General features: G+C 38.6%; 1 protein-coding gene across 2 annotated transcripts in view; it reads right to left on the reverse strand.

Moving 5' to 3' along the window:
• Nucleotides 1-8,841: 8,841 nt before the first annotated feature.
• The window catches only part of Plxdc2 (plexin domain containing 2), a 413,705-nt gene continuing 404,095 nt past the window's right edge, over nt 8,842-18,451 (reverse strand). For both annotated transcript variants that reach the window (XM_051151285.1, XM_051151284.1), the window contains exon 14: nt 8,842-9,514. In XM_051151285.1, the coding sequence (XP_051007242.1) occupies nt 9,398-9,514 (117 nt within the window). In that variant the 3' untranslated portion in view covers nt 8,842-9,397. The remainder of the gene's footprint in view (nt 9,515-18,451) is intronic.

Here is an 18,451-nt window from a genome sequence, read left to right on the forward strand (position 1 = left end):
TTTCTGAGTATAAGATAGAAAGCTAATGGATGATAAGAAAATACATTGATATCTAGTTAATTTGTCTTCCAGTAAAAACAATCAGGAAGCATGTGGTGCTATGTGGCTTCTGAATTCTGGAATACCAACTTAGGGCTCCAACTGGGCTCACACTTTTTTGCTCTTAGATACCATTCATGCAGAATCAGATACAATTGTGTCTACATTTGCAGGTTCAGGTATGTTCCATTTCACTTTGTTGAGAGGTATGGACAAACTATCATAGCATGACAGAGGCAGCCTCCTCAGAATACCTCATGGATATGGAAGAAGAAATAGGAACATTTCCCGGAGGATTGGAAGAGATTCGGAATGTTATTTTTCAAGCTCCGTATTAATAAAAGTTTGGAAGATCCTCTTCACCTGAAAGACACACACTTGGTTGGTCATGGAACACTGTCATACTAATCAGACCCATACTGGCAATGGGCCCTGCTCCCCCACAATTTTCCCTTTGTTTGGACCAACTGAGTTTCTGGGGTCAAATTTTCCTTGGTGTGTTTTTCTCAGCAGCAGACAGGGAGCTTTGTGACTTTGACACAGTCCAATTATATCCACTTTGAGCCACATTGCAGATGTTCTCTACAATGCATAACTGACAGAAAGCACGGACAGCAGACCCCCAACTGTGGTTCTCAAGGGTTTCCTCTCTTCATCCCTCAGCATTTCAAATGTCCACAAGCAGCGAGACCAGAAACAGTAGTTCATTCCTGGCATTTGAAATTCCCATGATCCCAGTTGGCATGCAAGGAACACTGTCTCTCTACTTATTCCTTTAAAAATAGTGTACTTGCCAAGGCCCTGCCCAGATGCCTCAACTCAGGCAAATGGAAGATTTGTTTTGACCAGAATGAAAAGCTAAGCCCTCTCCAAGTGCTTAGCCAGGGTCCCCAACAGTTCCGGTACACCAAACACAGGGTGTCTGTTTCTGAAGACACTTAGTTGGTTTCTCTAAATCATTTGTTTTTAATTTTGGAATTTTGAGACAGGGTTTCTTTGTGTAGCCTTGGCTGTCCTGGACTCACTATGTAGACCAGGCTGGACTCAAACTCAAAGAGATCTGTCTGTGTCTGCCTCCCTTAGTGCTGGGATTAAGGGTGTGTGCCACCACCCCTGGCTCTGAAAAGTGTAAACATTTCATTACAAGTGAAGCTCTGATTTCTTTTAATACTATTTTCAAAGGAGCTTTTTGGAAGCAGTTGAGGTTTATTTCTATGCTATGCTATGGCATTCCGAATGCGGCATTATTCAATTCACCATTAGATGTTTGTGTAGTAGTCAGTCCAGCATCTAGACAGTAGCACTGGAGGTCAGGCCCTGAGATGGTCAAATTTATCACAGATAGATCTTGGGGATTATAGACAGAAGAAATCATTCTTAGTGGTTCCTCAGAAAAGAATATTTTGTTATTTTTGTTGCTTTCATGTGGTTGGCAGCCTCATCGTCACTGATATAATAGAAATTGAACGGTATGTTTGTGGCTTTTAAATCACAGGAGATAAATGGAAAAGCAACTACCTGATTATTAATAACACAAGTTCCAAGATCAAGGAACTTAGTGGTATTAGGATTGGTACTATCAAAGAAATATATGAAAGTAATGGCTGAGGTTTAGACAATTGGGGACATCCTGTATTTTGATATATACATTCTGATATATCTATCACCAGCTACTGGTCACACTTCCAGAATCTGACTGAATGACCTAAATTTGAGCTGACCATAATTGGATATTGTTTGAACACTGCTCTGAAGATCTGAACACCCTGATAGTACACACAGATCTTTATTTATTTCCCTGGGACTCATGCTAAGTCACTATTATGTAAGGTACCACAAGCACCAAACTTCTAGAACTTTTTCTGCTGTGCCTGTGCTGATGGGCTCTGAAGGCCTACAGCTGCATGACAAATAAATGATACCTTAGCTAGGACACACATATTGTATAATACTAAGAAGAGAGACTGCTGTTAAAAAAACAAACAAACAAACAAAACAAAACACAACCCAAAGTCCCTTGGGAGAGATGGCATCATTGAGATAGTTCAGCTGAAACGTAAAATGAATACATACACCAGTATGTGCCAAGTCTATTTTTTTTTCATTTTATTCCATTAGAGGAATTTTTGAATAATCATCAAATGTTAATACATCTTAGAAATTAGACAGAGATGAGAGCCAGCTTGTGACTTGCATTTTTCTAGCCTCTTACGGATGTAAAGTAACAAGACTTTTTGGTACTGACATGTGCTATAACAAGGCTTTAGCATGCACTTTGGGGCATTTACTGCTTCCAAATAGGCATAATATTGAGAAGCCAATGTGATGCTATTCTACAAATTTCTAAAAGGAATTCAATTCGAGGATTCGGGCTTCTTTGTAATAATCACTATAATGGCAGTGGGCACTACTGTTGTCAAAGTTAGGCCTAGAGATAACTAGGCACATACAGTAGAGTTTGAGTTGAGTTTAGTGGACCAGCTGATCCAGAACCCAGAGGGGTGCTACCGCAGAGTTGAGAGCGAGAGCTAAAACTCTACATGCCTATGAGGTTCCCCAAAGTTTGAGATTTCTGGTTCCAGGCCTGCTCAAGGAGAATATTCTGCTTGAGTCTTTGTCTATATTCAAGGCCTACAGACTTTTGTCCTGAAGTTTTCTACTGCGTACATTAATTAATATAGGCTGAATAATTCTGAATGCTATCAAACCTCATTGGTCTTTAATGAAAAGTCTATCAGATACTCTAGGTTTTGTTTGTCATTTTTTTCTGGAATGTTCATAAAGGACTGTCTTCATAAAGCTTCACCAAGTTTTCCAACGGGTGCAAAACACACACACACACACACACACACACACACACACACACACACACACACACACACAAGTACAAACTATATTGACAAGAAGCTACTGGCCTTCCGGGAAACTGACATAAGGCACATTAAAAGCATATATGCTGGTGTGACATATATACGCATTTAAGTCTAAAGTTTGCAATTTTCAATTCCTTGGGGCAATATTACTTTCATTGAGTAATACAAAGTGCATGTTGGCACTATTGTTTTAAGCATGTAGTTAACTGGATGACAGGAGAGAATATTCTGATGGTGATGACCTGAAAACTTCCAGTAATTAAATGTAGAGAGGTCATGCATCTTACTTAAAATTAGATGCAAGCAGCTTCAACTTCCACTCATATTTTGAGGCTCCAATTTATAGATGAAGGAAATGAGCCAAGTCTGGGATACTCCAACTGTGATGTCAGGGTCATGGCCCTGGACTGAGTACAGATTGTTGCCTCAGAGATTATAGCTACAAGGTGTCGTTGCCTGACAACCTGATGTCTGATGATCCAACAGCCAAATTTCACGTTTCCAAAGGTAGCCCATTTTCTGGTCTCCTCTTAATATAATTAGATCTTTTTAATAATTTTTGGAGAAGGAGTTGGACAACTGCTAGATAAAGCAGATGCTGGGCTGGGGTCAAACTTTTGTACTTTGAAGTCTGTAATTCCAAGCATTGTTATGAATAAAAATCCACATATGATAAAGATTAACTATTAAGGGAAAGGGGGCTTTCTTTAAATCTCTTATCTCCCTTCTCTCTCCTCCATCTCTCCTTACCACAGACTTGCAATGCTCCTGCCTCAGCCTCCTGTGGCTTGAAGTGCAGGTGTCCACCACTGTTCTGGGCCCTGGCTCCTGAAATAGTCTACTTACCAGGCAATTAAAGACTTTTATAAGGGGATGCTTTGGCCAACCTCTCCTCTTTCCCTATCCTGGGAACACTAATGATACCTATAGATACCTTTGTTTGGAGGGATTTGTATGCTGTTGGATAATCAACAGAAGCTATGAAGGTGTCCCAATGCCCTACAAAGTATAGAACTACTTTGTAAACCTTCATTAGAGACATACAGACTTCAAATACCAAGAGTGTTGTGTTGAGGAAATGAATTTGTCCTCGGATAGAACAGCTGCATCAAAAGAGGTAAAGCTTTTTGAACGTGCTGGTACTTCTGAGTCTACAACCAAAGATGCTCACCATTTAAAACTGGCAGTAGAAGGTATCCATGCAAGGAAGGAAAACTTCCACTCTTGGTCTTATCAGTAAGAATTCAAGTGAGTGGAAAAAATTCTTCCCGGATCAGGACACCTTTGAGCCTTTCTCCTCTTATTCATAAAATTAGCAGTTTATTTGAACTAGAACAAGTAGTTCTTTGAATTAAAAAATGATGGAGTAATGCTGTTCCTATTTGCAACATTGTGTTTGAGGATTTTTATTGATCTATAATGTTATATTTAGTGATATATATATATATATATTTATGTTATATTTAGACTAGTTAATATTTAAGTTATGAATATATGTGTGTTTGTGTGTGTATATGAGTGCAGGTACTCATGGAGAACTGAAAAGGATGTTAGCTTCTCTAGAGTGCAGGTTATGGATGGTTGTGAACACTGTGGGTACTGTGGACCACACACTGGTCTTCTGAAAAAAATATAGAAAGTACTCTTCCACGGAGCCATCTTTCCAGCCCCTTGAACTGTTTACTGTACACACACACACACACACACACACACACACACACACAAAATTTATTTTCCTAAAGCACAAAATCTGCAAAGTAAAATTAATTGTGCGGTTTAGTGAAAGAGCAACTAAAAGGATGAATCAAAGTACTCTGTAAAATGTAAAGTGCTTTATAAAAACACGACGATGTCAGTATATCATAGGTAATACCTCTGATCTCACGATATTTCCCATAAAACCTTCTTGAGACAAGAAGTTTCCAAATAGTTTCATGAACAAGTAAAAACTGTGATTATTTATGGGGTGGAAATTCTTCAATAAACAGTATTTGTTTTCAAATACAATTGAGTAGAAATGAAACAAAGGCACAAAAAAACCATTTAAATGACAAAGATAAATAGCATTGTAACCTGATGACCACAACAGAGGAGGTGGGAGAGGGGACACACAGGATGCTACAAAAGATGGAAGTTGAAATAGAACAAGAGAATTCTCAAAACAGTAACAGCATAGAAAAAGATTGCTGCAATGTTTCATACTATAGAATAGTATGTAGAGATCATCCCTACAGCAGATAAAGTTAGTTTTTTCATGAATTACGACTTCAACTGTCTTAAGTGCTTACAATGGAATGGAAGCAATAACATTGGAAACAAACAAACAAAAAAACCAATTGAGAATTTTAAGTTCAAATCCACTTTTGATACCACAGAGAATCATTGTGTTGGTCTAAGCCTTGGTTTTCTTATCTGTAAAACGAACAAGTTACATGAGATGCCTTCCAACACTATGTATTGTCTGGACATGAGCATATTTTAAAATAATTTTATTTTTTTATAAAGTGTTTATTTGTAGAATTCACATCAAAGCAAGTTTCCCCCATATTTATATACTAATATCATAGATCTTTACATTTGTAATTGGAATAAAATAAATGTGAGATAACTAATGTTTTCAGTGTCATTTATTTTGTTTGCCAAACAGCTTCTGCTAAGACACAGGTATTCCTTCTGTTGTAAAGAGTAAAGTGGAAAACCAGAAAAAACAAGAGTCCCTAAGTGATTCCACATAACAAAAAGTCCAGTCAGGTGGGGGAGACACAGGAAATTTAGCAAATAAGAGAAATAGTCATAAAAGAAAAACATGGAGAAACAAAACAAAACAAAACAAAACAAAAAAAACCACCCCACCAAAACCCAAAACAGACAAACAAACAAATGATAACAACAAAAAACAGGAAAAAAAGAAATTCGAGCAGTTTTTCTATGGGCTTTGACATTTTCTCAAGAATGTACTGCCTTGGTTGTCTTGAGTTGTTCTTTGGATTGATGGGATATTCTTCCTTTGTGTGCAGTTTGGTGCTGGCCTTACAGATGTGTTTCATAGATCACACTGATATAAGGTTTTGGAAGTCTTTATATCTGTATATTTAATCAGTCTTCAAAATAATCTTGCAAAAAAGACAGGACAACATATTCAAATTTTTTCTAACTTGAAAATTGATATTCATAAAGATTGAAGTGAGTTTTCCAAGAAAACATATGAAGACATGAAGCCATGTCAACTGTATTTTCATTTCTCTATGAGGCTTCTCTTAGATTGCAACAATTGTTTGAATTTGTCTAAGAGCTATCAGATTTCCTTCCTTCCTTCCTTCCTTCTTTCCTTCCTTCCTTCCTTCCTTCCTTCCTTCCTTCCTTCCTTCCTTCCTTCCTTCCTCTCTTTCCTTCAGGGGCTAATACTTCAATTGAAACACTGTAGTACTTTACAGTGAAATTTTCTGCAATGTTGTATGTAACCAACAGTTATAGCCATGAGCCATGTGTGGCTATGGGTTACTTGAAATGTGACCAGAGGACTAAATACAAATTGTGGTAAATTTAAAAATCACTAGCCATAACTGGCCAGTAGATATACGAGTGAACAGCACTGCTCTAGATCATACATTTGAGAGTCTACTAAACACCCTAGAAATCTTACAGCAAAGCCACTTGTGCTCTAGTGCCCTTTGCCTTTAATCTTTATCTTTCTACTTGTTAATATACTTTAAGTCTCAACTGTTGCCAAACATGGAAATAAATGACCTATAAAATCTGATTGGCTGATTAGTAACTCTCATCACAGGTCACTACTCTTACAAATAATTAAGGTAAAATATCTAAGATCCTTTGTAGCACCATTTCCCTGATTTCCTCTTAAGGTTGTATGTATATACCATTGTTCTTCTTCTTCTTCGTCTTCTTTTTCCAAAATGCTATTGTCATTCTTTCTTCATTCTCACAGAATGTTGTTGACTAAGGTACTTGCGCCTACGCTTATGTAGTGCATAATCCATATAATGTATATACTGGACTCCTTTTTGAAATTTCTGGAAACCCTGTATGCCTTTCCTCTGAAGCAAACAGAAATCAACAACAAACCAGAAGCACAAACAGAGCTAAGCATTTCATAGAGAAAAGGAAGTCTACCACTATTTCCGCTTACTCCTTGTGGATTAACACAGAGCAGAGCTTCTCGTTTCTCTCTCTCAGTTACCTTGTATCATTCCCACACAACGCAGCATCCTCTTTACTTTCCCCTGGTACTTGGTGCTTTGGTATACTGAGTAATTCAGAGGGTCTTGTATATTCATTTCACAGAATTATCGATTATTTTAAGTCTGAAATGGAAGATGAACTTTGAAGGGCATAAGGTTAACATTATTGCTTCAAGGAATTATGTAACAAGTGAAATATATATATGTAAAGACATTTATGCAGTTGCCAACCCATTGCTGTTGGAAGCCATGCTTATTGCCAAAGCTCATGAAGGCATCCGCATCTTGCCCTAAAAGAAAGTCATCTATGTGTACCGTAGTGCCTTAGAATACCAGTTGCACCAAATACATTGGCAAGTCATTTGGTTATTGCTTTCTCACCAAAACTATACCGACAAGAATAAGCTGAGATATTTTATATAACTTGAGCATAGCTGGGGCACAGATTGTTATCACATCCTGCAATCCTGTTGCCCGTCTATCTTTCTTTTCTGACATTGTGAACTAAGGCTAAGGAAAAGTTACCATCACAAATGCTTCAAAGTGTAAAGTGAGATGCATGTGACAGAAAAGAAGCCTTGCTTATGTCAGACCCTGGGGATGAAAACGTGACACTCTGATGTCCAGTGTAGACATTGTACACAGATTGTAAACTGTCAGTGAAGTGCTACTGTTGAGAATCTTTGCTTTGTGAAACCTGAATCTGCAAAAGTTGAGCACTGTACCTTGTAGGAAGCAGGACGTTTCTTGGCACAGAAAGTGAGATGTTTACAGGTCAAGCCATTGGTAGACTTGTACACTGCAGTACCTGAACTCATGTTGAGGGATATGGTTTACATTAACCTCTTTCCTCCTTGGCTGGTACCTTTCTTTTCTTTACTTATGAGAATTTTTCGAAAATTGGACTGCAGAGTAAAAATGTTTACAGCTGCTTCTTTGAATCAAGGAGGGAGGTGGCTGGTATGAATGAAATGTTGGATCCAATGGGTGGCAAAATGGGACATGGTGCAACTAAGTGGATCACTTCTGAAAGTAACTTAAAAGGATTAAGGATTATTTTACAATGTTATGGAAGGAACTCGCTGGTGCATCTTGCATTTGTTTTGTCTCGATGACAAAATACACTCTTTAGAGCCACAAGAGCCTGCCTTGTGTTACTTATAAACAAAAATATATTTATATCTATATTTATGTAACTACTATGTGCTTTAAAGAAAATTACTGCATGATTCAGCAGGGTTATTCTATTATTATTTTTTCTCTATCACCATGGATATGTTGACTTGAATGGCTTCTTAGACAGGGATTGACAAAGAAATGGGTGTTTCATACAGACATGGTGGACTTTAAAAAACACACTTAAAATCCCTCCAAATATTTGTCTCAGAGAAATGATCACACCTGTCTTCCTCTTATTTCTGTCTGTTTCCATAAGCCAAGAGCAAATGAGGCTTCGTAGGACCCCAGGTAGGAGAGGAAGCAGCACCTTGGAAAACAAATCGCATTTTATTCTGGAGTGAGAGAATGGAAAACTTCCCTGGCTACTCTCTCCTCTCTTGTCCTTAGCTTAACATTGGGAAATCGTGTCACAGGTCACAGAAAGGCTTTTCACGACCAAGGAAGAGGCAAGCATAGTTTGAACTGCTGAGGAGATGAAAGATTCATCCTATGAAGTAATGAATTGTTGGGACACCTGCACGTAGAGCAAAAAAAGAAAATCCTTTTGGCGAAAGTCATTTTGGAAAAGATAGAAAAACTTCCATGTGTATTTGATTTTGCTCTCGCATGGTCTGCTGTCCCCTGCAACCTTGAAACATTCATCCTTGCTCTTTCCAGGGAAAGTGCTCAGACTTTGGAACACAGTTATCTTTGAGACATCAGAGAAGAACATTTGAACCAAAGGTGGAGATCCCTTGTGAACTAAAGCTTTATTTATTATCATTATTTTTTTCCTTGATCCCTTTGCAACCCTGCACCTACACCGAAATCATCGTCATCTTGTCACACTTCTGGCAAGTCCACAGGAGATGTTCCTTGTGGACCCTGGATATCATTCCGCTAGGGAATTCTATCTTCAGTGTACATGGTGTCTTGTACAAGTCTGAGTTTTCCTTTCAATGTTCCTGGACTGGGCTCATCCAGAAATCTCATCTCCCTTCTGGCTACAGCAGTTTAGGGCTCCTCTGTGTGTGGTTGTGGATGTGTGTCTGTTTGTCTTAAAGGTCTAAGCAAAGTTTTAGTCTCAACACCTGTAAGCCAGTACTGGTGCCGCCCTGTCCTAAAATCTTAGCACTGCTCTGATACAATAAAACCTTCTTTCTCTCCAACTGGTTCAACTTCTGCATAGGCAGGATGTCCGGAGCCTCTTCGAAACTTCATGGCTGGCCATCTGCTTGGGCGTCTCTAAGATGTAAAACAAGAAATGCAAACATAATGAGCATTACAGTGAATGCTTATCATCAACAAATACATAATTGCTAGGCTTGGTAGGTAGAATGGCTTGCCGTGTTCAAGGTCCTAGTTTCAGTTCTCAGCATCATGTACATCAAGTGTAGGTGGCCCATTCCTGTAATCCTAGCTCTAGCGAGATGAAGGAAGGAGGACCAGGAATTCAAGCCCACTCTGTGATATATGAGTTAGAATATTTTCTAAGTCTTCTTGGTTGACTTCTGAAGGCATCACAGCAAGCCATTTCCTACAATAATCACCACCATTGGAATTAATATGTTACTCTCTGTAAATTCCCCAAGCCTCGAGTCTCCATTCTGGCTCTACCAGTGCCCAGCAATAGCAGTGTATTGGTGATACCTACTCTCAGATGACTGTAAATTTCTCAAAGGTAAGGTTTAATTCATGCTTTATTATCATTTATGTCTGGAAAGTGCTATATATAACAAGAAAATTAAGGTTTTAATATTCATAATTTACTTGTATTTCTAAATATATGAGTGTTTCTACATGAGTTTATGTGGACCACATAAATGCAGGTGCCCACAGAGGCCAGAAGACTGCATCTGACTCCCTGGAAATGGAGTTACAGGTGGTTGTGAGCTACCTGCTGTAGATTCCGGGAATTGAACCTGGGACCTTTACAAAACCTGTAAATTCTCTTATGATGAGCCATATCTCTAGTCCTTTACAATTTGGAGAAAAACAAATCAAAATGAAAACCTTGCATTATTTTTGTAAGATAGACTGTTACCAAGAAGCCCCACCTGACCTTGAACTTGTGTAATGACTATCTCTGTCTTCTGAGTACTGGGATTAAAGTGCCTTCTACCTGTGACTCTGACGTATGATTCCCTTTTCTAGATGTCAATATCAACATCACTTCCTTTATCATGAATTCAATGAAAAAGTACAGCCATAAAATTCTCTAACCATTCTTAGTAGTGTGGTTTCAATTAGCAGTTATAATTCCTGGCAAATAAGATAGAGGAAATATCACTCAGACTAAAGAAAATCTTTATCAAGATAAGCACATCTATTTATGACTTTAATGTCCAAACACTAAAGGTGTCAAACTTTAAACAATGGGACCCATCATCAAAGATTGTGAACAAACTTAAGACTGTGAAGTTAATATTGCATGGTAGACATTAATTCTGAAACATAGGATATTTGTATTGAAAAGAAGAGCCTGTCTTCAGTGCTCCGTCTATCAAACAAACCCACTGTGATTTCAAAATAGATGTGCTGAAATGAATTATTAAGACACTAAAAAATGCATTTCATGGCCACAGCGACACCAGAAATGATTACTCCATTTATCAAAGAGCCTGCAATTTTAACATAAATAAGGCAATAAATATTGAGGGAATTTTATTCCTATGTAAAGACTTTTAAGGCAAAAAATAAAAAAGGTTAAATATCAGTGTACATATAGGGGCACTTGGTATCTTGCTCTTGCTAGATTTGCTAATGACATGTCAACATCAATGATTAATGGCTGTGAGGTACATATTTTGCATCCAGCAAGAATGAGTATTAGTTTTATATTCTGGAAAAATGCCAGTCGAGGCAATTATATTCTGCTTACTAATAATACTATGCACTGTCACCTTAACACTACATGGTAAGAAGGTCTGACGTTTATTAGCTGACTAAAGCGCATGAGGTAAGTGACATTGAATGTTCCTTGCTATCCAATAAAAGACATTAGAACTACTATGGAGAGCAACATAAAGCAGAGCAAGGCGCCTGCAGTGGTCCTGAGGCTCACCTTTAACAGATGCTTGCTGAGGCTCTCTCTGGAGGTGGGCACTGTTACTCATGGTTACTACCTATTTTGGGGAAAAGACTACATGTCTGGGACTTACTATTTATAGTCCTCCTTTAGTTTCCATGGCTTCAAAACTGGGCTTCTCTGAAGCCATGGCTTGGCCAGGCAAGCAGCATTGTTAAATCTTTGCTTTATGTCTATTTTTTCTAAAAGGTAGAAAAGCATAATGGCTTTTGGGTCCTGCTGGCAAGAGCAGTTCCCCAAACTAATTGCCATACCTCACACTTAAAGAGAAACTTCATTAGGAAGATGACGAGCATGCTGAGGGTGGCACTCAGGAAAGCTGCCTATTAGTAAACTCTAAGGGTATTTTTATGCCTTATACCAGGTGGCCATTTGCATTTTCCACAAACTAGCAAAACTAGGGGACAGCAGCTAAGATGAACATGGCACTGCTCTTAGTAAGGAGTGAATTTTGCCAACCATCGAATTACTTCCTCAAATTCAATAGTTTAAACAGACCTCAGCCAACATTTGTGGACATGATTTAACTTTCATCTTCCATGTAAAGTGTAGTATCAGTAACAACCAACCCCCGGGCATCTTCATGAAACTTCCTTTTATATGAAAACAGTGGGATTAGTGTTCAGGTTCACTGTCACACCCTCACAGTGGTGGAAGAAAGCTAGGCAGAGTTAACACAGCACAAAGTTATTTTCGGAAGTCATTGTCTTGTTTAAATTTTCAGGTGTTAGCAATGAACCCAGGGCCTTGGACATGTTGGGCCAGTCTGCTACCCTTGAGAGCCTTCCCATACTATTTTCAGATATTTCTTTTCTTTCTTTCTTTTTTTTTTTTTTTTTTAACATATAAGATTCATTCTTTTCCTTGATTTATTATCACTCATTTTAGAAACAAAACCAGAAACACCTAATGAAGATTCGGAATTCCTTGAGGTACCTTGGCACACATGATTTGCTTATCTAGTTGTCATCACCCACCTACATTTTATCAGTAAAGATGAGTAAAGTAGGTACATCACAACCAAAAATTTTCCAAGATATTTTCCATTTGCACAAATAAACTCTTGTATTTCCTTCTTTATGAAATAATTCAAAGAAATGGCATTTCTCATAGTAATATATTAAAGTACTGTATTAAATACCTAAAACCTGGAAACTTGAAAGCTGAATGTTTGACATATTTTTTAGCACTGACAGAATTCCAGAAATGGAAAACTCCACATCATAAATTTTGCTTCATGAATGAAATGCCAGAAAATTATGATATTATTTCCAGAATGTACAAGATATGTAAGAACCAAATCAACTGTGTTTGGGGTAAAATTTTATTGTTTTTTCTTTTTCTTTGTTTTTTTTTTTTTTTTTTTTTTTTTTTTTTCAGTTTTCACAGTTCTTTGATGCCTCCATTTTATGACCAAAACCACCAAAGAAGAGTGAAAACTTTGCCAAAAGTCTGCTGTCCCTTTAGAAGACCTTCAGAAAGACATGCGCAATGTCATTCCATGTCACAAAACCACACTATGATGACTGGGTCATGTGTTGTCTCTGGACCTTTGTTTTCCTGGCTTTAAACTGGTGTCTACTATCTCCTTCAAGAATCTAGGATCTTTATCCTTGCCTCCCTGATTCTAAAGTCTGGGGGAAGCTAGTAACAGCAATAATAAAATGTCTGTGCTGTGATTATTTAATTGTTGTTTCTCCTGCCTTGGTTTGTTGTAGAAATCCTAAATGTATGGGGACATTGTATTCAGCAGTCTTCACTGGCATTGTTTTCCTGTGCCTGTCTGCAGCTGCTCAGTGATCTGTTTAGAAGCCGACCATAGTCAGCTGTGACTTAACTGGATAAGTAAGTATTTAGGTCTCACAGAAAAGTTCTCAGTGCTGTTGCTTCAGTGTGAAACATCTACCCAGTGGGCTGGAAAGAGCATGGACAGAGGAGAGTCAAACTCTAGGCATTGTTTTTGTCCTGTAGTGAACTTACAAGTTCACAAGGCTGATGAGAGAGAACCAGCAATTTAGGGAAGGGATCCTTTGAACTTCTTCCTTGAGACCCAGACATCACTAAATCTATAAATCTACTGTCTTTTAAGAAGGCCAATTCAAAGTATTATGGGAACTGGCTGAGACCACAAGGTAATTTTCTGGCAAAGCAGAATGTGTGCTGAAAGCCCCAAATTTAAACCAGAATGTAGCCTGAATCCACTACAGACACCCAGGGTATAATGACCTCAGACTGATGGGGCACAGTGTGTGGGTGACCTTTAATTTCGTTTCTGAGAATTTTTTTTATTAATCACATTCAAAAGAAAATGTTCAGTGATATGTTGGCACTGGGGTAAGTCAGGCAAGCAGGAGTTCTCCTTAATTACTCCTTCAGTACTATTAGTTGAACAGTCATTCAAATCTGTCTCAATGGTCCATGGTGAGATAATTAGTTGAAATACCCACAAACAAGTCTGTGGGGGTACACTCAGCTAGCAGTGTGCAAAACTGCAGCTGGAGACCTGTTCTCAGGTACACGGAGGAGACAGACAGGCCTAACTGTAGGCTTAAATAGCCCTGAAAGAAAATAATTGGTACTTATGTCAAAGAAAAGGGTAAGTGTAAAATTCACAGGCCACCCCATCCAGGGGACGTGGTCAGAAAAGGGGCACCAGAGTTCGTGTGAGAGTCAGATCTCACTCTGAAGGATAGCAAGTTACCAAGAAGAGACACGATATTCTAAGAGCATATATAGGGGGAGGAGGTCTCCCTCAATCACAGACATAGGGGAGGGGAAAAGGGGGGAAGTGGGAGGGAGGGAAGAATGGGAGGAAACAGGGGAAGGGCTAACAATCGAGATGTAATATGAATAAATTAATAAAATTAATTTTAAAAAATCCACAGGCCAAATTAAAAAACACCCACATTCACCATAGTCTTTGATAAGCAGAAAATTGGGGCCCTGCTATTTCATACCACCTTCCCCTGTGAGCACAGGAAATAGAGAGTGGCTGGAGGCACCTCCAGACACAGGACTTGGGCAAAAGCAAGTGAATCCAGTGCTATGTTTCCTCATCTGGAAAATGAAAGGAACCGAGGCACAGAGGGGTTGCTTCCTACTTATTCTCCTCTTCAAAAATGTTAACACCATACTCTCTTTTCACTAACACAACCTCACCCAGTGCTCACTGGGCTCCAAGGAGCCAATGGCTACTTGCTTGCTTTCATTTTTAACTAAAAACATTCTATGATTCATTCTTTTAAGTATTTTTGCAAGCTTTATATTTAAATCTTCATGTCTCACTATGAGCCCACTGACCTCAAGGGAGCCTGTTCGCAGGTTTGGGAGGCCTAGAGGTCTGCATTTCTAACTAGCTCCCAGTGCCATGGCTACTGCATCATGAGGCATCCACAGAAGGGCAAGGGTCAAGGGTCATCACTCTGGAAGGTAACTTAAAACAGGAACAGCATCTCAAGATGAGTGGAAGAATATGAATTTTGACCTTGTGTACCCAGCCCACAGACCTACCAGGAAAGTAAACACGCATATTTTGTAGCCATATCAGCATTTCGACATTTAGCGTTGATAAATATTGATTGGGGAGAGGTAGGGCATATTTTCATTTTCCGTACCTTGAAACATAATCGTTTGTAATTTCCCTTATTCTGTGCTAAGTATTTCTTGGCTTAGCAAGTTACAAGGCAGACATTTCAAGACTTAACGAATAGTTATAAAAGACACCAGTTAAATTTGAATTTCAAATAAACAAGTGACTTTTCAAGCTATGTTTAATCCCCACAAAATTAAACAAAAATGACTCAATATTCTTTGAAATTCAAATATGTTTTAGTGTCCTGTGTTTTATTTGGCAACCTCGCTGCATAAAAATACTGTCCCTGAGTTTCTGGCCAATGAAACTCACCATCTAATTAAAATAAAAAACTTCTGATTGAGGCACTCTCTTTGCCTCAATGATTCGATTTTTTTTTTTTCCTTAAAAAACAAAAGGAGTATCTTACTGCAATTTTTTAGAAATGGCTATGACTTTTCAGTAATAATTTAATACATCTGTGACTTGAGATTCCTAATTTTTTTTATATTTTCTCCTTTTCTTATTTTTCTTTTTCATTTGGAATTTTTCTTCTAGAACTGTCCTTTAGATGATCCAAAAATATTATTAGTAATTATCAATGACACAGATGCAAATAAGAATATCCAAAACCAAGCATGCATCACCAAGAAAACAAACAGTATGATTTTTTTCTCCAAAGTTAACCTATTGGAAGTATAAAGAAATTGAGTTTCCACTGAAAAAATAAATTAAATATACTCTTTTCAATTAACATATTTTTATTTATAATTCTCTCTCATGTGGTGTGTGTGTGTGTGTTTTCTTCAGTGGCCAAAAAGGAGTGCTGTGTCCCCTGGAGCTGCTGTTTCTGGGGTGGAGTTGTGAGCTGCCTGACATGGGTGCTGAGAACCAAACCTGGACCCTCTGCCCCAGTAGCAAATGCTCTTAACTGCTGATTCAGCTCACTCAGGGTTCAGATGTTCAATGTGAGAAGAAATGCTTTCAACTCCTACATTTCAAACACTTAATGTTTTATTTTCTTTCCTTGTGAAGTGGTTTTCAGAGTGGACTGAAATTAAAATCCCTTTGAGAGGTGAAAGTGAAAACATAACTGATATTGAGAAGCCCCGATGACCTCATTTAAAGGCTTCAAGGAGGGCTTAGGCAAACACTTTTGATAAGTGTTCCCCAGAGAGCCAGTGATCAGTGTGGCTCAGCACCTCCCACTGTCTCCTCACTGTTCTCATCCATATCTGTCGTTTCCTTCTCTGAAACTGTCTGGTGTATTCCCTCAACCAGGACTGTCACTTCATTTATCATCTTCGCTTATACAAACCACCCATTTCTGTTTATTTCTGTAAACAGGAAAATGGGCCAAATGCCCATGGGCAGATTGGAAGTCACTTCTTATCCTGCTGTGCTATTTCAAATATTTCCTGCTGTCTTATCGTCATTTCTTGATGCACTTTGGAAACACTGCTGTAGCTTCTGTTGTTGCATTTGTATAGTGCCTATTTGTTCTTTTCTCTCTAGACAACCTAAGGGCAAAGTGACAGAGTTGCTCAACTCTGAAATGTCTACAGCAGTGGAGTACCAAGGACAATTGTCTCCTGGAGTGCATTCTCCTTTGTGCCATGTGTGACCTAACATTCCTTCTAGTAATGATCACAAAAGGACATGGGCTAAGTATGAAAAATAAAAAATAAAAGAAAATTTGCTTTCTGGGTTCCATTCTATTGCTTTAATAAAACTCTTCAACCAAAAGTGACTTAGAGGAGGGAGGGACCCATCACTGAGAGGGGTCAGAGCGGGAACTCAATATAGGAACTTGGAGCAGGAACCACAGAGGAATGCTGCTGCTCATAAACTTATGTTACTTAGCTTCCTTGTATAGCCCAGGACCACCTACCTATGAACAGTGCTACCTCCAACGGGCTGGCACCTCGCCTATTAATCAATAATCAAGGGAGATGTGACTTATCATCAGCCTAATCTAGGCAGTTCCCCAGCATAGGCTTCCCTCTCAGATGACTCTAGGCTCCTTGTGTCAAATTGACAACTACATTAAACTAGGAAACATTGTCATGTGAAACAAGAAGGTAGGGAACTGAATGTGCATCTTTTGAATAACAGAGAAAGGAACATGAAAGAATATTGCCAAGCAAGTGAGAACCACCAAACTCAGAGGGCGATTTGTCCTAGAACCACTGAACCAATTCCCATAAGTCCTGTATTCTCATACATACAATTGTGGCACCAACAGGTTTCATTTTGAGTCTATTATTTTGATGCAAGTGCACAAAATAATATCTCATGGTCCGAAGATCACTCTGTGCTTAAAACAAGTGCCCAGGATCCTAAATACTCCAAACGCACTCTAAATAAATGTTTGTCACAGAGTCAGGGACCAAGTATACACCTGGGTGTTCCAGGATCAGCATCCACATAGCAGTCCATTTACTCATGGGAAAATAATGAGACTATGCTAAGCTGACATTCCTATCAATATTGTGTTAGGAAAATGGAATAGTAGCAGAATCTACTCTTTAGCAATTAGTTTGGCAAAAGTTTTTCCAGAAGAAAATATTTCCTCACTAATATTTAGAATTCCTGGCATATAATGTCATTTAAAAGCTAATCTTGCTTTAATTTTTACCCAGCAATGCACCCTGTGATGTTCTTTTTTATTACCTGTACCTGGAGCAGCCTTGTCTAAAATAAGAACTAAATGGTACAGACAAGGAGACTCATAATGAGTGTGGGTGTTACTTTGCAGAAAGGTTAAACTATTGTACAGCTTCCATTCTCTTGAGGGCTATGCTACGTTGATGACTTCCTCATTCATTACCGGCCCCTGTGATGCTCTGGCTGGCATGATGATAATGACCAAGAATGATTGGATTCAGTCACCCAATGGAGATACTGTTTATATACATCTATCCGAAACACTCCTGAACTGAGGCCATATATACTGTGCTTAGGAAAAGTCATTCATTGGCATGTAAAAGTTTAAAGAACAGTTAACCAATAGTGCTATCACAAACCCCACAGGTAAGGTGTGAAAGTGTGTAAGATCAAGTACTCACTGAAAAATTCAACATCTGGGATGAATTTCAAAGAAAGGCTCTTCACTTGAAGTTGTGTCAATGAAAAGGATCCCATGGACAATAATGAATACAAAAAGCAGCCAGAGTGACGCTCATCACTAATGAGCCACCCACTCCGTCAGACCCTGGTTTTGTGTCATTTGTTTCCAATAACTTTAGTAACATTTTCTATCACAAGGCTACTTCCAGATTATTGTGAATTTATTCACTTTCACCCCTTCTACACTGCTCATTTGAAGTCACCCAACCTCACCTCAAAGCAGTGACCTGGGGATCTTAGTGTCACATAGACATGTGTCACCTCTATGTCCTTCAGCACAACGTAGACTTTCATTAGTCTCTGCCAATTTATCCACCCTCTACCTCACAGTGTCAACCTTGGGGGCTTTTCATTTAATTCGCAAGCTGCTTTCTTACCTACCCAGCAAGCAATT

This window comes from Acomys russatus, chromosome 9 (assembly GCF_903995435.1).
Source record: "Acomys russatus chromosome 9, mAcoRus1.1, whole genome shotgun sequence".
In the NCBI taxonomy this organism is placed as follows: Eukaryota; Metazoa; Chordata; class Mammalia; order Rodentia; family Muridae; genus Acomys; species Acomys russatus.